The sequence below is a fragment of the Falco cherrug genome, assembly GCF_023634085.1.
Source record: "Falco cherrug isolate bFalChe1 chromosome W unlocalized genomic scaffold, bFalChe1.pri SUPER_W_unloc_1, whole genome shotgun sequence".
Classification (NCBI taxonomy): domain Eukaryota; kingdom Metazoa; phylum Chordata; class Aves; order Falconiformes; family Falconidae; genus Falco; species Falco cherrug.
This window is the reverse complement of record NW_026599288.1, coordinates 10,278,853-10,300,389: the sequence shown is the minus strand read 5'-3', so window position 1 is coordinate 10,300,389 and position 21,537 is coordinate 10,278,853. Positions and strand designations below refer to the sequence as shown.

The following is a 21,537-nucleotide window of genomic DNA, read 5'->3' as shown; positions in this document are numbered from 1 at the left end:
TAACAAAGGGGCTATTTATAAAAAGGATGAGAAAAGGATGAGAGACATTCCAATGTTATCTAGAGGGAGGGAGTGCTAAGTCTCCTTGCTGGAGAAGATCAGATGGTCACAAGGACGTGAATCACCTACAAACCTGCAAGACCACCACATTCCAAAACAAAGGACTGATAAGCTAATTAACATAGGAAGCGAGAGTAAGCGGGTTTAGGTAAGGAATATGTATAGGTGTTAATTGAATATTCATTTGTTTTATTGTATAAATGTGAGATGGTTCGTCACTTCGGGCATGCACGCTTGTGGTGGAGCGATCCCCCGTGCATCTGCGTGCAATAAACATACCTACTTTATAACTTTCGAGTTATAGAGTCTAATTCCGTACGTCAGTATATACAGGTGATCACAGCATAGCTACTAGCAATGATATCCTCAAAACAACAGCAACAAAAAATAATCTTGAGCACCTTCAGGTTGTGACAGAATCTCCTTTGCAGGAAGCAACAGACTGAACTGAGAAGGATTTCTGCAGAGATAGTTTGTAACTTCCTTTCATCAGTCCTTAAAGCTTGTCACAGGCTTTTTCCTCCCTGTCTATACTATCACAGAATGTAAGATACACATCAATAAAGAACTGTTAGATAAGTTTTACATTATCATAGGTTTTGACAAACGCAGTAGCCATTTTTTGGCAAGATATTTACCAAACTTATTGGGTTTTCTTCTACTTTCTTGCCTCTATATGCAGTCTCTAACATCTGTGCTACAAGCTGATTATAAGTCAGAGCCCGTAGCAGTAGATCTTATTATTCCTGGATGTTCTTTGATTTGACTGACTTGTGGAAACAAACTTCACAACCCGTGGAACGTTATAAAGCAGGTATATTTATTGCAGGGCTGAGTTGATTTGAAGAATCAGTCAGCAATATGCAGGCGAGCGGAGGTTATCTTTATTCAGCAGCGCTGGGTGCATGGGGGATCGCTCCACCAAAGTCATGCACACCGAGGGGACTTTTCAGTCCCCCCTTTATACAGGCTACTCATACCTATTCATTAGTTTTCCAAGAAATTGTTTACATATTCATTACAATTCTGAGAATTCATTTACATATCTCATGCCTGCGCAATGTTCTTGAGGAGTTGTCTCTACGCAGACTCTATTCCTTAGCGGCCGTGTTTAAAGTCTCCATCTTTACCACGTTGCATGTACAACAGGAATCTAAGACCAAATGTCCCTTCTAAAGATAACCAACCCAAGGACTTAGCAGTCTGTGCATCCGTCATGTGGCAATAAGGGTCCTTGGACATTTCCCGACTTTTAACTAAACATAGGTGTGTTATCCTTTACATAAGTGGTACAGCATTCACTATTCAGAGTGTAAGGGGGATCGTTCCTCCTAACTTGCACACCGTTTCAACAAGCAGGTGGATATTTATTACACTGTCATGCATATACATAAGGTTTCTGAGAAAAGCTTGGGTTATTCAAAACAGTTCTGATAATTCATTATCATAAATCTTCTCCCTATGGAGCCTCTTCAAGATGTACTTTTCACCTTTGGTATGGAATGCTGTGAAACTGTTTTCTTCTTGGTCAATTACCTAAAGTTCCTGCTTATCTTTGGTACATTAGCAGTCTTTGTTGTTTAGTTTCTGTCATCTACTAGAGTTCTTTGTTCTATCTACATACACATAATCCATTATCTAACTTTTGTTCAAGTGAAAAACATCTGCTAGCTAACGATTAGCCCTTCCTTATTTCCCACTCTAAGTATGTCAACCTAATACTTGCCCACTGGGCTTGTTTTAATCTATATCATGACTAATATGCTGATCTGGGGAAACAAAGTCAGGATCACATTCCCTTCTTCAAGCTCTTCTTACAGATGCAATGATGTCCTTCACAGGAGCAGAGTGGAAAGCTGGAACAGCAACATCTTAAATTGTTTGCACAAGATTTACTGGAGCTTGATTGTAGATGGGATGAGTTATTAATTTATTGTGTTTTTTCTTTTTACCTCCTCCTCAGCTTGCTCTGTATTAAGCCTGTTTCTGCAATGAAAGAGGACTGAAGGTGGAGGTTGAGAAAAATGTGTTCCCCCACAAGATGTATTTGTTGACCCTCTATTAAAGTGCAAAGGGGAAGTTTGACATATTGAGCTTCAAATTGCATCAAACAGTCAAATTGTCAAGTAGCATTTTTGTGAGGGGTAGGAAAAATGAGAGAACTCTTTGGCTGAGATTTGAATCTGAGCTTAAATATTAGGTTCAATAACTGTATTTTGCACTCTTTGCAAAAGTTGCTAGTGAAAGCAAAGTTATGAATTTAAAGAACTTGAAACCCTATTCAACAGCACTTTTTTTTAATTGAGAAAGAACAATCCTGATGAAAAATCATTTTAGAGAGCAACTATGACACATCTAAATGCATCTTTCTTACACCTTAATCTTAACTTTCAGGCAAAAAAATTATATTCCAGGCAGAGGAATTTGTGGGGTTTTGTTGTTTTGTGGTTTGTTTGTTTTTTCCTTTGTGTGTGTGATTCCCCCCTCCGTGCATCTGCTGACAAATAAATCTCATATATATTTGGAAAAAAGCAGTTGTGTGGCATTAGGAGATAATCTCATTAAAAATAGGAAAACATTGCATAGTAAACTTGTTACCGAAATCTCGGAATGAAGAACTTATCAACACCAATGTGATGTAGATAAGCAGACACTTCTTTATTAATGGCCAGGTGTGGTGTGTGAGTGAGTCCTCTCACGATCAACGCACACCAAGTTTTTCTCTAGGAGAGAGGTGTGCCAGCCAAAGCTTTAAACTTTAATGTAGTTATTTTCTTTCCACAAACCAACTTACAGTGGTGAAGTAAATACAGAGAACAAGCCATAGGACGGACTTTGTAGGTGACAGAAAAGAAAATGATAATGGTTTCTCTGTCATTCCTCTTGGAAATAGCTCCTGGGGAACTCTTAAAAAAAATAATTATCAGAGGAGAGCTGCCAAAAAAGCAGGAATTAGATGTGAGAATGTCCCATTCCAAGATGCTTGCTCATATTAAAATAGCCTTCCTTTTTCAGAAGTTTATCTGTTAGCGTGTGGCAGAACTGGAGTATAAAAAATGCTTTCTGCATTCTTTCTAAACAGAATGTCCTTATGTCTCTTTACATTGCTCCAAGATGATTCTGAACCATTTTTGTAGCAAACAACCCAAATCTACTTTATTTTCCTTTTCTTACTTTCTTTACTTTCCTTACTATATGAAGAGTTCCAGCATGTTACTTTTCTCTTTATCAGAGGCATCAAAAGTAATTGTGTTGTGCTGCTACCCCCTTTGATGAAAGGAAAAGTACCTGTTTTTTTGGCCAGCTCAGATATGACCATCTGTGTAGGAATGGTACCAGTGAGGAGTTTTCTAAAGAGATTAAATGAGAATATCTGTGGCATATCATGAATCAAGTACTAAGGCTGAAGAAAGGTTTAGCAAACAGTCATATGTAGATTTTTACTCAAATAGTGGAAAATATGTACGCAAAGGCAGAATAACATTCAGTTAATAAAGATTGTATTTATTTTTACACCTTAAGTCAACTGTTTGGATCAGTTTGGAATGAGCCAGCAAAGCTCTCAGTCAGCAAAATAAGGCTACTTGCAAGCAGTAGATTTAACAACTCCCATATATGCAAATAGTTTCCTTGCCTATAAAAAAAACCCACCTTGATGAAAGTACATGGAGTAACAAACACAAGCTTTTCCATACATTCATGCATATGCCTAGCTATACATGAATTCACAAAGATATGTATGCATTTCAGAGTTGTCAGGTCAATTTTTAGTTGCTTTGTGGGGGAGGGTGGAAGATAATGAGAACCATCCCTGCTTATACCAAAGCATTCTCAGGTCATTCAGAAAAGTGTTGCTTATTCAACATGGCTTTTTTCTTTTGATTCTCTAAGATTAAAGAGATAAATAATTGCTTTAAAAATCCCTTTTCTCTTTAATTTTATTAGAAATAACTCAAACTTTGTCATTTTTCCAAAATCCAGAAAGCTGCTGTAAGTCTTGAGATATCTAGTAAGTTACTACATTTGCTGTGTTATTGGCAGGAAATAACCCTGTGACATCTAATGATGTTCCTCAGGAACTGGTTATCTGGGTATCTGACTCCTAAATGGTAACAGAATAATAAAAAGAATATGGGTCAGACAACATGAGAAACACTGAGTTATTGCATCTTCAGATGAAAATATCAACAACCTGGGTTAAGGTCATGTGCAATAGGTGAAAGAACAGTGATATTTTCCCCCAAAGCTGTCTTTTCTTACTGTGAATCCCCAGTAGCACAATTAAAAATTGAGCATTTATTTTCAATATGAAAGATAAAAATGGAGATATTAAATATGTTTTTCCCTCACAGAAATTCTTGTCACCCAGCATATACTGTCTTCATAGAACCAAGAGATTACTTTTGACAGTAAATTTTTTGAGCAGTCCTGAACAGAGGTAGCAATAAATGTGGTTCTGTTACCGAAATCTCGGAATGAAGAACTTATCGACACCAATGTGATGTAGATAAGCAGACACTTCTTTATTGACGGCCGGGTGCGTGAGCGAGTCCTCTCACGATCAACGCACACCAAGTCTCAAAATCAGACACCATATATAGAACGTATTCATGCATATTCATTAAGTATTCATGCATAATCATAATATTTCCCGTAAATCATTAACATACTCTCCTCCTATATCCGATTCTGCGCAGTAAAGCTTAGAAAGGTCTAGAAATGGGTCTGGGGTACGATTTGGGTAGGTGGTATATGAGTCGGTGGTCGCGATCTCCCCCTGCCGGAATTACCTTTTACTAAAGTTCACGATTTCTTGGCAGGTAACTACAAGCTGTTCCAGTCTACCCTCCCCGGTTTCCATTCATCTTATATTCTGACATTTCAATACACCTTCTACATACAGAAGACTGGTCAAATACAAAGAAACCTTTCAAACCCTAAAGTTAATACCTAGGTTTTAACAAGGGTTCTATCCCATTCTTCTAGCCTTGGTACAGGATGTACAGAAGATCTCATAGCAGCTTTTACTGTGCAACTATAAGTTTCATTAAAAATATTTCTTATCCTTCTATATTTCAATTTTATAAAATAATTTTATAAAATCAAATAAAGTCAATCAATCTTAACTTATTAACAAATCGATAACATTTCCCCCCTTTGAAAGTGTTGAAAATCATTATTTCAATACTTTCACATTATTCATATATCTTTTGTTTCAACATAATTTGGTGATGGACTATACCTTGGTGGAATAGTTGGTACTTCTCTCATAATCATACGATTGACTGCAATTCTATTGGTAAACTGTTTCTTCAAACATGCATATACTAGCATGATCATCAAAAAGACAATTAGTAACAGAAACAAAGTTTTAATTATAGATTGTATCCAAGAGCTCAAATTCCATCCTAATTTGTTAAAAACTTTCCCTAACCAGTCTTCTGACATATCTTCTTGAATTGATTCTGTTTCTTTTTCAGTTTTATCTAATAAATCCAAATCATGTTCCACATCTTGTGTAACATTTGGAATGTGGATACAACAGTGGTCCAGCTTATCCTTGAGATATCCACATACTCCATGTTCTTTAAGTAGGAGCATATCTAATGCCATTCTATTTTGTAAAGTCATTCTGGTGGTTGCCTGCAATTGTATATTCAATTCCTTAAACCCCTTTTTGGTAACGTTTGCTAATTTTTCCACTTGACCAGTTAACTGATAGAGCCATGCTCTGTTTCTATATGAAGCTATAGGATTTAAAAGTGATTCAAGTGCCCAGCCAATTTTCACTCCTGTAGATGGTTCATTCCAAATATCATCATTTATCTCAGATCTCTTTATTCGTTTCAATTCTAAATTCTCTAAGGATCCTCTAAATGGTGATTTCTTCCAAACTGGACACAATGTTGGCATGCCTAAAGTAATTTGTTTCACCTTACCATCTAATGGTAAATGTGTGGTCCAGGTTCCATCACTTAATGCCCAAACTAAATGTCCTGGACTTCGAATAGTAGTTTTTCTGCAACTAAACAAAGTTCCTTTTCTAACTGTAAAAGTGCTGGTTAAATTGAGAGTATTCTTAAGACCTCGACAGAAACAACCATATTTTAAGGCAGCGGCCAACGGAGGAATTACTTGGATTACTAAGTCTGCATTACTGCAATCATACACTTTTTCACATTTCCACCATGGCACTATTTTATTTTCCTTCTCTCCCGATGAAGTTGATCTATCATTAACCCAGGGTAATACTGAAAAAACCTTTCCATCCCAGGTAAAACACCAAGAAGTTCCTGCCATATACTGAAAATGGGAAGATATGGACATAGACCATATAGAGTCCCATTGTTCTACTAATTGGGTACCTTGGCCAGTTTTGTTACACTTCCATTCCATGACACTTCTACTCACATTGGTTTTAAATTGTTCATCATAGGAACACCATCCTAACTAGGGATTTGGACCCCCAGGAAGAAGAACTCGAGCTATGGCACTAGGTCGGGATCCTGTTATAAAATCATAATTCAATAGTTTTTTACAATCTGTTTCTTTACCTGGCGACTTCCACTGTTTTCTAATAACCTTTACTTGTTCATACCATTGAGTTACTGGCCTTTGTTCACAATAGGTGGTCTCATTTTTATGTTCCAGATTGGTCAGATTCATAGTTAAAATTCCCCATGGAATAGATTCACCTACTGCCCTCGGTATTGGCAAACAAGCAGTGATCTGCGTGACATTTTGTAAATTGGCAAATTCTTTAGTCAATCCTACCATCATATTTTCCTCAGCCATTTGTTTGGGAATGTCAATCACTTGTTCTGTTTCTACTTGTCTTTTGTTCCTGTCCACCAAGTCAGCCCATGATCCCACCAACACTACCGACCAAAATAAAATCCAATATAAAAATTAGACATGTTTCAGTGTCAATTTTAAAGTCTCTGGGTCACGATTGACAATCTTCCATGGAGTAGGTGTGTTGGGGCTCTTGCTGTATTGAATGATTATACTGAACTCTGAAGCAAGTGGAAAAATACTGAAGAAATAAGACGAGGTTACGGCCAGAACAGTGGGATGAAGAAAAAGGAGCAAATTGCAGATGTTTGCTCAAAAGCAAGGCCAACGGGACGTGATAAGAGGAGCTGGGAAACCGCAGAAAGGAGCCTACGTGCCAGAGAAAGCAGAAACAGAAATCTTCCCAGTAAACAATTGTTAACCAATCATATTATTATACGCTTGTAAAATAGCCAATCACATTATTGCACGCTTATAGAATGCCTTATAAAAGTCTACCTGGTTTGTACAATAAACGGATCAGATCTTGAACTCTGTGAGTATTTGAATCTGACTCCTGCTCGCCCGAAATGCACGCAGCATCTGGTGACCCCCGACGTGATCCGATGAGGGTCGACAGGATCGGTTAAAAGGTCAGGAGGATTCATTAAGGATCGTGTTAGGAGCTGCGGAGCCGGCGAGGATCCTGCTGCCAGCGGAGTGAGAGCTGGGCGCCCGAAGAAAGGCGGAACGTGCACGGCTGACCGGTGAGTCAGGAAATTTAAGCAGGATGGGAATCACTGCATCAGTGGTGGAAAAAGCAATCGTAGACAGTTTGATGAAACTGGCAGAAAAAACTGAAACGCCAGTCTCACGGCAGGCAGTAGTTGATCTGCTATGTTGGAGTCGCCGCCGTGGTTACCTTGCTTCTACGCAAGATGTATATAATAATGAAACATGGAAGAAAGTAGGAGAGGACTTATGGGAATCTGTGCAAGTTGGGACTAAGGGGGTAAAGACTTTGGCTCGCGCGTATCGAGCTGTACGGGGTATGGTCGTGCAGTTACACGGCGAGGCTCAAGTCGCTGCAGCTGTTAAGGCTGCAGTGCGGTCTCCCGGCGATCCTACTGCTCAGTCGGAGGAAGAGCCAGAGGGACAACCTCCGTGTGAAAATCCCCCCGATTATACATCTAAAGCTTATCCAGTACTGACCACTGCTGAACGAATAGCGTGGGGATTAGATGATGAATTACCACCCTGGTGTCCTGAAAAGGAACAAGCGGCGAGCGGCGGCGTGCGGCCCGGCAGGCCCCGTCCCGGCCGCGGTTTCTCTCCGAGGCGGCACCCCACCCCCCCCCTCCGATCGGCGCCATGGCGATGCAAGCGGCCAAGCGAGCTAACATCTGGCTGCCCCCAGAGGTCAATCGGATCCTTTATATTCGGAACCTGCCGTATAAAATCACAGCGGAGGAAATGTATGATATTTTTGGGAAATATGGACCTATTCGACAAATCAGAGTTGGAAACTCTCCTGAAACAAGAGGAACAGCTTAAGCTTCTCAAGGAAAAATACGGACTTGATTACAAACCCCCCCCCCCCCAAAAAAAAAAAAAAAAAAAAAAAAAGAAAGAAAAAAAAAAAAAAGGAAAAAAAAAAAAGAAAAAAAAAAAAAGAAAGAAAAAAGAAAAAAAAGAAAGAAAAAAAAAAGAAAAAAAAAAGGAAAAAAAAAAAAAAGAAAAAAAAAGAAAGAAAAAAAGAAAAAAGAAAAAAGAAAAAAAAAAGAAAGGAAAAAAAAAAAGAAAAAAGAAAAAAAGAAAAAAAAAAAAAGAAAAAATAAAAAAAAAGAAAAAAGAAAAAAAAAAAAAGGAAAAAAAAAAGGAAAAAAAAGTGCTTCAGATGTCACCTACAAGAAATGCGTTTCTGCTTTGAACTAGCTTTTGAGCCTTTGGGAGTAAACTATACGGCTATAAATCAATCATATTGGGGTTGGTTAGATAAGAAGTATAATGACACGAATTTTGGCTTTAGAGATAACTGTACCTGGTGGAATACTACACTTGTTAAAAATACGTATTTTTTGCAACAGTTGATTTACCGTTTAAATGTATCAATTTATTTACCTCAACAAGAATTGAGGGTGGTTGAGGGATTTATTGAAACAAGGTCTGTCTATATTGTTGTTTGTTATTCTTTTGTTACTTTTAGTGCCTTGCCTTTTACAATGTTTTCAGAGCTGTGTGGAACGCAGTATTAATGCTGTATTTAAAAAGAAAGGGGGAGGTGTTGGGGCTCTTGCTGTATTGAATGATTATACTGAACTCTGAAGCAAGTGGAAAAATACTGAAGAAATAAGACGAGGTTACGGCCAGAACAGTGGGATGAAGAAAAAGGAGCAAATTGCAGATGTTTGCTCAAAAGCAAGGCCAACGGGACGTGATAAGAGGAGCTGGGAAACCGCAGAAAGGAGCCTACATGCCAGAACAAGCAGAAACAGAAATCTTCCCAGTAAACAATTGTTAACCAATCATATTATTATACGCTTGTAAAATAGCCAATCACATTATTGCACGCTTATAGAATGCCTTATAAAAGTCTACCTGGTTTGTACAATAAACGGATCAGATCTTGAACTCTGTGAGTATTTGAATCTGACTCCCGCTCGCCCGAAATGCACGCAGCATAGGTGCTTTCTTCACTCGAGTATAATGTATCCAAGCATCTGATTCTGCTATCTTGATAGCTGTAAAAGAGGTTAACAGTACTTGGAAAGGTCTTTTCCAACGTTCCTGCAAAATTTCGGAGGTCCAGGTCTTCACATAGACATAGTCTCCTGGTTGGAAATCATGCACTGAATTTTCCTGGAATAAAGGTCTATTCCAAATTACTGCACTCCAAATTGCAGCCAAAGTTTTCCTTAGAAAAAGCAAATAGTTATACACATCTTGTTTTCCTTTTACATGTATGTTTAGATTTGGTTCTGGAGACTCATATGTTTTTCCATATAATAATTCATAAGGACTGACTGAGGTTCCACTCTTTGGCTGTACCCTGATTCATAATAATGCCAATGGAAGTGCCTGAGGCCACTTTAGACTGGTTTCTTGACAAATTTTACTTATTTGTCGTTTCAAAGTTTGATTCATCCTTTCCGCTTTCCCACTAGATTGTGGTCTCCAAGACGCATGTAAGTCCCAATTAATACCCAATACTTTGCTAACACTTTGGACTACTTCAGCAACAAAGTGTGGACCTCTGTCAGAGGAAATTCCAATAGGAACTCCAAATCTCGGAATTATTTCTTGTAATAACCACTTCACAACCTCTTTTTGCTTGTGTGGTGCGACAGGGAAGGGCTTCTGGCCATCCTGTAAAAGTATCAACCCCTACCAGGATGTACTGGTACCCATTTTGTCTAGGCAGCTCTGAAAAATCTACTTGCCAATAATCTCCAGGTTCTGTACCAGATTTCAGTCTACCCATTTGAACCTTTTTCTTAATCACTGGATTATTTTTCAAACATACCTCACACTTTGCAGTTACTATTTTAGCTATTCCCAACATCTTAACTGATATTACTTGCTTTCGTAAAGATGTTACTAAGGCTTCTGCCCCCCAGTGACATTCTTGGTGTCTCATTTGAATTATCTCTCTCATCAAAAGAGGTGGAATTACTACCTGTCCATTAGGAGTTACCCACCATCCAGCTAAGTTTTTCTTAGCATTTAATAACTGACCCGATTTGTCATCTTCCTCTGAATATCTCGTTTTTTCCCTAGGAAGGGTTACTGTTTTAGAAGGAATTATTGCCATTTGCAATGCTTGTTTCTTTGCTACCTTTTTTTTTTTGCTGTTTTATCAGCTAAATTATTCCCAGCTATTATTTTTGTATTCCCAATCTGGTGTGCTTTACAGTGCATGATTGCTACTTGGTCTGGCTTTTGAACTGCTTGCAATAATCGTAAAATTACTGTTTGATGCTTAATGTTTGATCCTTGAGAGGACAATAACCCCCTCTCTTTCCACAAAGCTCCATGGACATACACTACCCCAAAGGCATATTTTGAATCAGTCCAGATATTTACTTTCTTGTCTTTGCTTAGTTCTAAGGCTCGAATTAAAGCGAGGAGTTCCGCTTTTTGGGCTGATGTGGTACTCGCCAATGCTCCTGCTTCTATAACTGTAGTCTCTGTTGTTACCGCATATCCAACGTATCGGACTCCTTGTTCCATAAAGCTGCTTCCATCAGTATACAATTCCCAGTCTGATCGCTCCAATGGTACATCCTTCAAGTCTTCATGACTGGAGTAAACATACTCGATGGTAGCCAAGCAGTCATGTTCCAGTTGTCCTTCTTCCTGTATGGAACTTAAAAACACTGCAGGATTTACCAGGTTAGTTGTCTTTAGAATCACATCATCTTGTTCAGTCAGTACTACCTGGTACTTCATCATTTGGCTCGGAGACAGCCAGTGTCCCCCCTTTTGTTCTAAAACAGTTATCACCATGTGTGGGACTTAGACTGTTATTGTTCTTCCCAAAGTCAATTTCCGAGCTTCTTGTATGAGCATCACTGTTGCTGTCACTGCTCGAAGGCAGTTTGGCCACCCTTTACTCACTGTGTCCAGTTGTTTAGAGAAATACCCGACTGGTCATTTCCAGCTTCCTATCTTCTGAGTTAACACTCCCAGTGCAAGGTGTTGCCTTTCATGAACAAACAACTGAAAATCTTTGGTTAAATCCAAAAGTCCCAAAGCAGGTGCAGACATTAAGGCATGTTTTAACTCTACAAAAGCCTTTGCTGTTGTGTGCCCCATACAAAGGGAGAATTCTTTTGGGCCTCATACAGCGGTTTAGCTATTAGCCCATAGTTCATGATCCAAAGGCGACACCACCCAGTCATTCCCAAAAATGCTCTGAGTTCATGAATATTTCTCGGCTCAGGTATACCACAAATAGCTTCTTTGCGATTTTTTCCTAATTGTCGTTGTCCTTTTGAAATCTCAAAGCCGAGATATATCACAGTCTGGTAGGCTATTTGGGCTTTCTTCCTGGATACCTTATACCTATTTAGTCCCAGGAAATTCAAGAGGTCGATAGTCACCTGTATACAAGTAAATCTTTCTTCTGTAGCAATCAGTATGTCATCCACATATTGTAAGAGTAAATGTCCAGGCCTTGATATATCCTGTTTCCAGATTTCAAGTTCCTTTGCTAACCGATTTCCAAAAATAGTTGGACTGTTTTTAAATCCTTGGGGTAATCTAGTCGATGTCAGCTGCATCCTTTGCCCGGTTTGAGGATTTTCCCATTCAAAAGCAAACAGTTTTCTACTTTCCTTTCCCAAAGGTATACAAAAGAAAGCATCTTTTAAATCAAGCACTGTAAACCACTGATAAGTCTCCCTTAACGCTGTTAACAGTGTATAAGGGTTTGCTACTACAGGATAAATATCCTTAACTATTTGATTTACTGCTCTCAAGTCTTGCACCAGCCTATATTCACCCGAGGGTTTTCTGACTGGTAAAATAGGAGTATTATACTCAGATTCACATTCTTCCAAAATTTTATACTCCAAAAATTTATCAATCAATTTCTTCAATTCCTGTCTCACTTCTGGTTTGATTGGATATTGTTTAATTCTCACTGTTCCTGCGCCTTCCTTCAAATCTATTTTAACAGGTTCTGCTAGTTTTGATTTACCAGGAATATTTGTTTCCCATACAGTAGGGATCACTGCCAAATCCACCTCCGGTGGAATTTCTTGTTCCTTTACTTTTGCTTGTATCATCAGGATTTCTCCCGTTTTTGACTCAGGTATTTTCAAGAAAAGTTCTCCTTCGTCAAAAACAATTTGTGCATTTAATTTGGATAACAAATCTCTTCCTAAGAAGGGTATCGGACATTCTGGTACATACAAAAATTCATGTGTAATTATCTTATTTCCAAATTTCAAATCCAGGGGTTGCAGGAATGGCCTGTTTTTGTTCCAATTTTTCCTTTACAGGTATTTAATAAAAAAAATGTCGCTCCTGTATCCACTCCCAATCTCACAATTTGAACAACATTTTTTTTTTCCACTTTCTTATTATCAGAAGTTATAGCCATTACCAAATTATCTCTAATAGTTAGCTCTCAGAGTTGTTGCGCTTGTTCTCAGAGTTCCATTATGTAACACCTTACTTGCTGTATGTGTTCCTTGTTGTTTATCATCTCTGGGGCCTGGGCTAAGGTTATCATTGTGTTGTACTTTGTAACACTGGCTTATGATATGATATGATAGAATTGCTGGTTGTGAAACTAATCTGGTCTGTGTACTCAGCATTGCCATCACCTCTGTACTTCAGGAGTCATCTAATGGGGACTATTAAAAATTACACTTTTTGCCTTTTTTCCTTGGAGAGCCAACCTATGGAGGAGAGATCTGTCTCTTCTCCTCCAGGCCAATCACAGAAGTGTTTGAGAATTTTGAAAATTTTTAATGTCCTTAGGATGTTGAAACCAGCATGATCCTATTGCTAGGAAGTAGCATGTTGCTGAATGTCTTCAGATCTTGTTTAGGGTTAAGCAACTACTTGCAGCTATTCCAAACCCTGTGACAAGCACTGAGGCTACTCAGACTCCAGCAACTCCTTCTCTGGAAACATTCTGCAACCTGCTCTAGGAGAACCTGCTTTAGCAGGGGGTTGGACTAGATGATCTCCAGAGGTCGCTTCCAACCCTGACCATTCTATGATTCTGTGACAGGCACTGCAGCTGTTGAAACCCTGGCGATGGGTGATGCAGCTGAACCAGAGGACCAACCTGCGTCAATATCAGTCGCCCCTATACACAAGAAGGAATGGACATGAAGACATCTAATTTAGTAAAGGAGGACGAAGCAGGACCATCACAGGAACAGGAGGAAGAGTCAGAACAAGAGGTAACCACTCGATCCCTATCCCTGAGTGAGCTGTGGGATATGCAGAAAGATTTCAGCCATCATCCAGGTGAGCACATTATCACCTGGATGCTCTGATACTGGGATAATAGAGCTAATAGTTTGGAATTGGAGGGTAGGGAAGCCAAGCAGCTGGGATCACTTTCTAGGGAAGGGGACATTGACAAGGCAATTGGAAGAAGGACACAAGTCCTCAGCCTCTGGAGGCGACTGCTGTCAAGCATGAAGGAAAGGTATCCCTTCAAGGAAGATGTTAGATGTCACCCAGGCAAGTGGACTGCAATAGAGAAGGGTATCCAGTACCTGAGGGAATTAGCCATGCTAGAGATGATTTATTATGACCCGAACAACATGCAGTGACCCACAGATCCAGACGAAGTCCAGTGCACACGACCCATGTGGTGGAAATTTGTACGGAGTGTACCATCATTATATGCCAACTCATTGGCAGTAACGAGCTGGAGAGACAAAGCAGCACTGATGGTGGATGAAGTGGCTCGCAAACTCCAAGAATACAAATATAATATCTCTACCTCCCTCATCTCAGCTGTGGAGAAACTGGTCCAACAGCTCAATGAGGATAGATCCTATTCCCCACCTGTACGGACCCGCATCTTCAGGTATTAACAATAGGTGTACTTTTGCTCAAGAGAGAATATATAGAAGGTACACATCACAGGGTACCCTGTGGTTTTATCTGTGGTACTATGGAGAGAACATGAGGAAGTGGGATGGAAAACCCATCTTGACCCTAGAGGCGCGGGTATGTAAATTGCAAGGAAAATACCTGGCTCCAGGCCTGGTGTCACTGGCTGAATTTTGGGTTTTTTGATCATGGGTCAGTTTCCACAGCACCAGGCCTGCTGGCAACAGATGGGGTTCACCTGTCTCAAAGGGAGAAAAGGATTATAGGTCAGGAGATAGCAGGGCTCATTTGAGAGCGCTTTAAACTAGATTCAAAGGAGGAAGGGAATAAAACCAGGCTCACTAGAGATGAGCCTGGCGGTGGCATGCCTGTGTTGGAGGCAAGATTGATAGCACAAGTGAAGTGCATCTACACCAATGCCCAAAGTATGAACAACAAACAGGAGAAGCTGGCAGCCATTGTGCAGCAGGAAAACTATGACATAGTCGCCATCACAGAAATATGGTGGGATGACTCACGTGACTGGAGTGTTGCAATGGATGGCTACAAACTCTTCAGAAGGGATAGGCTAGGAAGGAGAGGTGGTGGGGTAGCTCTGTATGTTAGAGAGTGTTTCAACTGCCTAGAGCTTAATGATGGTAACAACAAGGTCAAATGTTTATGTGTAAGGATCAGGGGGAAGGCCAGCAAGATGGATATCCTGGTGGGAGCCTATTATAGACCATCCAACTAGGATAAAGAGGCAGATGAATCATTCTAGAAGCAGCTAGGAGGAGTCTCACAATCACTAGCCCTTGTTCTCGTGGGGGACTTCAACTTACCAGATGTCTGCTTAAATACAACACAGCAGAGAGGAAACAGTCTAGGAGGTTCCTGGAGTGTGTGGAAGAGACCTTCCTGAAACAGCAGGTGAGTGAGCCAACGAGGGGACATGCCCCACTGAACCTGCTGTTTACAGAGAAGGACTGGTGGGTGATGTGGTGGTCAGAGGCTGTCTGGGCACAGTGATCACGAGACGATAGAGTTTTTGATTCTCAGAGAAGTAAGGAGGGGAGTCAGCAGAACTGTTGCCTTGGACTTCAGGAGGGTAGACTTTGGTCTGTTTAGAATCCTGGCCAACAGAGTCCCTTGGAAGACAGTCCTGAAGAGCCAAGGGGTCCAGGAAGGCTGGACATTCTTCAAGAAGGAAGTCTTAAAGGCACAGGAGAAGGGCATCCCCATGTGATGAAAGACGAGCCAGCAGGGAAGACTGACTGGCATGGCTGAACAGAGAGGGTTTACTGGAACTCAGGGAAAAAAGGAGAGTTTGCCATCTTTGGAAGAAGGGGCAGGCAACTCTGCAGGACTATAAGGATGTCATGAGGTTATGCAGGGACAAAATTAGAAAGACAAAAGCCCAGCTAGTACACAAGCTGGCCACTGTTGTAAAAAGATAACAAAACATATGTTTACAAATACATTAGAAACAACTGGAGGACCAAGGATAATCTGCATCGTTTATTGCATGCAGAGGGGGACATTGCCACAAAGGATGAGGAAACGGCTGAGGGACTTAATGACTTCTTTGTCTCAGTCTTTAATAGTAACACCAGTTACCCTCAGGGTACTCAGCTCCCTGAGCTGGAAGACAGGGACGAGGAGCAGAATGAAGTCCCCATAGTCCAGGAGGAAACGGTTAGTGACCTGCTGCTCCACCTGGACACACACAATTCTATGGGGCCAGATGGGATCCCCCTGAGGGTACCGAGGGAGCTGGCAGAAGAGATCGCCAAGCCGTTCTCCATCATTTATCGACAGTCCTGGCTAACCAAGGAGGACCCAGAGGACTGGAGATTAGCCAATGTTGCGCCCATCTACAAGAAGGGCAGGAAGGAGGATCCGGGAAACTACAGGCGTGTCAGCCTGACCTCAGTGCCAGAGAAGGTTATGGAGCAGATCATCCTGAGTGCCATCATGTGGCATGTGCAGGACAACCGGGACATCAGGCCCAGCCAACATAGATTTATGAAAGGCAGGTCCGGCTTGACGAACCAGATCTCCTATGACAAGATGACCCACCTAGTGGATGAGGGAAAGGCTGCGGATGTTGTCTACCTGGACTTTAGTAAAGACTTTGACACCATTTTCCACAGCGTTCCTCTGGAGAAACTGGCTACTCATGGCTTGAATGGGTATACTCTATGCTGGATTAAAAACTGGCTGGACAGCTGAGCCCAAAGAGTGGTGGTGAATGGAGTTACGTCTGGCTGGTAACCAGTCACAAGTTATGTTCCCCAGGGCTCAGAATTGGGGCCAGTCCTATTTAATATATTTATTGATGATCTGGATGAGGGGATTGAGTGCACCCTCAGGAAGTTTTCAGATGACATCAATTTGGAGTGGAGAGTTGATCTGCTTGAGGGCAGGAAAGCTCTACAGAGGGATCTGGACAGACTGGATCATTGGGCTGAGGCCAACTATATGAAGTTCAACAAAAAGTGCCGGGTCCTGCACTTCAGTCACAACAACCCCACGCAGCGCTACAGGCTTGGGGAAGAGTGGCTGGAAAGCTGCCTGGCAGAAAAGGACCTGGGGGTACTTGTTGACATCCAGCTGAACATGAGCCAGCAGTGTGCCCAGGTGGCCAAGGTTGGCAATAGCACCCTGGCTTGTATCAGAAATAGTGTGGCCAGCAGGACAAGGGAAGTGATCATCTCCCTGTACTCGGCACTGGTGAGGCTGCACCTGGAATACTGTGTTCAGTTTTGGGCCTTCCACTACAAGAGGGGTGTTGAGGTTCTCGAGAGTGTCCAGAGAAGAGCAATGAAGCTGATAAAGAGTCCGCAGCACAAGTCCTATGAGGAGCAGCTGAAGGAATTTGGGTTGTTTAGTCTGGAGAAGAGGAGGCTCAGGGGGGATCTTATTGCTCTCTACAACTACCTGAAAGGAGGCTGTAGGTAGGTGGGGGTAGGTCTCTTCTCCCAGATAACAAGTGATAGGACAAGAGGAAACGGCCTCAAGTTGCACCAGGAGAGGTTTAGATTGGATGTTAGGAAAAATGTCTTCCCTGAAAGGGTGGTCAAGCATTGGAACAGGCTGCCTAGGGACATGGTGGAATCACCATCCCTGGAAGTGCTCTAAAAAAAATGTGTAGATGTGATGCTTATGGACATGGTTTAGTGGTGGACTTGGTAGTACTGGGTTCGCGGTTAGACCTGATGTTATTAAAGGTCTTTTCCAAACTAAAATATTCTATGATTCTATGAAAAAAAAATTACAAATGGAAGTTCTTCCAGGAAGGTTGCTGCTCCAGTCTCCAGTGGGCAGTTTCTCAGAGAGAGTGGGAGAGCTGACCTTACTCCTGATCCTATGGAAAGGAAATCTAATCCATTTTTACAAGAATAAGTAGAGAATCCTATGACCAGGATTAGAGAGGCCCTGCCTCCAGCCAGGTGGAGGAGAGGAACAACCAGGTTTACTGGATTGTGTGGATCCGATGGCCTGGCACATTAGTTCCACAGGAGGATAAAGCTCTATTAGACACCAGTGCACAGTGTACCCTAATGCCATCAAGCTATAAAGAGGCAGAACCCATTAGTATTTCTGGAGTGACGGGGGGAACCCAACAGCTAACTGTATTGGAGCCTGAAATAAGCCTGACTGGGAATGAGCAGCAAAAGCACCCCATTGTGACTGGCCCAGAGGCTCCATGTATCCTTGGCATAGGCTGTCATCTCAGGAGAGGGTATTTCAAAGAACCAGAAGGGTACTGGTGGTCTTGCGGTATAGCTGCCTTGGAGATGGAGGAAACTGAGCAGCTCTCTACCTTTCCTGGTCTCTTGGAGGATCCTTCTGTTATGGGGTTGCTGAAGGTCGAAGAAGAACAAGTACTGTGCCGATCACTACCACAGTGGTGCACTGGCAGCAATATTGCACGAAACAAGACTCAGGGATTCCCATCCATAAGCTGATTCACTGACTGGAGAGTCAAGGAGTGATCAGCAGGACCCCCTCACCCTTTAACAGCCCCATATGGCCAGTGCAAAAGTCTAATGGAGAATGGAGACTAACAGTAGACTATTGTGGCCTGAAATAATTCACACCATCGCTGAGTGCTGCCGTGCCAGACATGCTAGAACTTCAATATGAACTGCAAACAAAGGCAGCCAAGTGATATGCCACCACTGATATCGCAAATGCATTTTTCTCAATCCTTTTGGCTGTGGAGTGCAGACTACAGGTCGCTTTCACTTGGAGGGGCATCCGATACACCTGGAATCGACTGCCCCAGGGGTGGAAACAGCCCTGCCATCTGCCATGGACTGATCCAGGCTGCACTGGAGAAGGGTGAAGCTCTGGAACAGCTGCAATACATTGATGACATCACCATGTGGGGCAATGCAACAGCAGAAACTTTTAAGAAAAGGAAGAAAATAGTCCAAATCCTTCTGAAAGACAGTTTTGCCATAAAAGAAAGTAAGGTCAAGGGACCGGCACAGGAGACCAAGTTTTTGGGAATAAAATGTCAAGGTGGATGTCGAGAAATCCCAGTGGATGCGATCAACAAAATAACAGCAACATCTCCACCAATTAATAAGAAAGAAACAAAGGCTTTCTTAGACATTTGGAGAATGCACATTCCAAACTACAGTCTGATTATAAGCTCTCTCTGTCAAGTCACCCAGAAGAAGAAAGATTTTAAATGGGGCCCTGAGCAATGACAAGCCTTTGAACAGATAAAACAGGTGATAGTTCAAGCAGTAGTGCTTGGGCCAGTCTGGACAGGGCAAGATGTAAAAACTGTGCTCTACACTACAGCCAGGGAGAATGGCCTTACCTGGAGCCTCTGACAGAAAGCACCAGGGGAATCTCGAGGTCGACCCTTGGGCTTTTGGAGTTGGGGATACAGAGGATCCAAGGCCCACTATATTCCAACTGAAAAAGAGATATTGGCAGCTTATGAAAGGGTTTGAGCTGCTTTGGAAGTGATTGGTACTGAAGCGCAGCTCCTCCTGGCACCCCAGTTACCAGTGCTGGGCTGGATGTTTAAAGGGAGGGTCTTCTCTACACATCACGCAACTGATGATACATGGAGCAAGTGGGTCACACTGATCACACAGTGACCTTGAATAGGAAATCCCAGTCATCCAGGAATCTTGGAAGTGATCACGGACTGGCCAGAAGGCAAAGATTTCAGATTGTCACCACATAAGGTGATGCATGCTGAAGAGGCCCTACTATATAATAAATTGGCAGAAAATGAACAGCAATATGCCTTGTTTACTGATGGGTCCTGTCATATTGTAGGAAAGCATCGGAGGTGGAAGGCGGCTGTATGGAGCCCCCCCTATGACAAGTCACAGAAACTGCTGAAGGAGAAGGTGAATCGAGCCAGTTTGCAGAGGTGAAAGCAGCTGGCTTTAGACATTGCTGAACAACTAAAATGGCCAATACTTTGCCTCTATACTGACTCATGGATGGTGGCAAATGCCCTGTGGGGGTGGTTGCAGTTGTGGAAGCAGAGTAACAGGCAGCACAGAGGTAAACCCATTTGGGCTGTCGCATTGTGGCAAGATATTGCTACTTGGGTGGAGAACCCGGTTGTAAAGGTACATCACATAGATGCTCACATACCCAAGAGTCGGGCCACTAAAGAACATCAAAAGAAACAGCAGATAGATCAGGCTGCTATGATTAAGGTAGCACAGGAGGACCTGGACTGGCAACATAAGGGTGAATTACTTATAGCGTGATGGGCCCATGACACTTCAGGCCATCAAGGAAGAGGTGCAACCTATAGATGGGCTTGTGATCGAGAGGTGGACTTAACCATGGACAGTATCACACAGGTCATTCATGAATGTGAAGCATGTGCTGCAATTAAGCAAGCCATGTGGTTAAAGCCTCTCTGGTATGGAGGACGATGGCTGAAATATAAATATGGGGAGGCCTGGCAGACTGACTATATCACACTTCCATAAACCTTCCAAGACAAGCACCATGTGCTTAAAATGGTGGAAATAACTACCAGATTGCTAGAAACATAACCTGTGCTTCATGAAACTATCCAGAAATCTATCCTGGGCCTTGAAAAGTGTTATGGTGACATGGTACCCCAAAAAGAATTCAGTCAGACAACGGGACTCGTTTCCAAAACAATCTCATAGACACCTGGGCCAAAGACCATGGCAGTGAGTGGGTATATCACATCCTCTGTCATGCACCAGGCTCCGGGAAAATCCAATGATACAATGGACTGTTAAAGACTGCACTGAGAGTATTGGGTGGTGAGACTTTCAAACACTGGGATATACATTAAGCCAAAGCCACCTGGTTAGTCAACACTAGAGGATCTGCCAATCAAGCTGGCTCTGGCCAATCAAAACTTTTATGTACTGTAGAAGGAGATGAAGTTCTTGTAGTGCACATTAAAAATATGCTGGGGAAAATGGGTATTCTTGCCTCAGGCAAAGGAAAACTCATTCATGGGATTGCTTTTGCTGAAGGACCTGGGTGCACTAGATGGGTAAAGCAGGACAAGGAAGTTTGATGTGTGCCTCAAGGGAATTTGATTTTGGGTGAGAATTGCCATTGAATTGAATTGTGTCATGTTTATAGCTATACAACACTGTATATTATCACTTCTGTATGCCCATCATTGTAATGGGTGCCTTGCAGTGCCCGGCTCTTCCACTCTGGATTTGGCGTCCTGAACCTGCTCCCTTCCGATTACCAAAGAAATGAAGAATGAACTTACATGAAACCAGACTAGAACAGCAGTAATAGAACCAGAAGTGGCTTCAACATGCAACAGTCCAACACCATAAATCATCTTTCCTGCCCTGGGAGGTGATGAGGAAGGCTAAAGGTCCATTTGGAAGTAAATCTGGCGAGGGAGGTCAAGGACAACAAAGGCTTATTCAAGTGCATCGGCAGGAAAAGGATGACTGGGGAAAATGCGGGCCTGCTGCTGAATTGAGATGGGTGCCCTGGTGACAAAGGGCACAGAGAAGGCGGAGTTACTGAATGCCACCTTTGCTTCAGTCTTCACTGCCAAGCCCAGCCCTCTGGTTTCCCAGACCCTGGAGGCAAGCGAGGAAGTCTGGAGAAAGAAAGACTTTTCCTTGGTCAAGGAGGATC

At 42.0% G+C, this 21,537-nt stretch overlaps 1 protein-coding gene across 1 annotated transcript; it reads left to right on the top strand.

Annotated features, from left to right (window-relative positions):
* The first annotated feature begins 16,131 nt into the window (after window positions 1–16,131).
* LOC129734963 (uncharacterized) lies at window positions 16,132–17,481 on the top strand. The gene is made up of 2 exons (XM_055700374.1): window positions 16,132–16,310; window positions 16,770–17,481. The coding sequence occupies exons 1-2, from the start codon at window positions 16,132–16,134 to the stop codon at window positions 17,356–17,358; spliced, it is 768 nt and encodes a 255-aa protein (XP_055556349.1). The 3' UTR covers window positions 17,359–17,481.
* The last annotated feature ends 4,056 nt before the right edge of the window (window positions 17,482–21,537 follow it).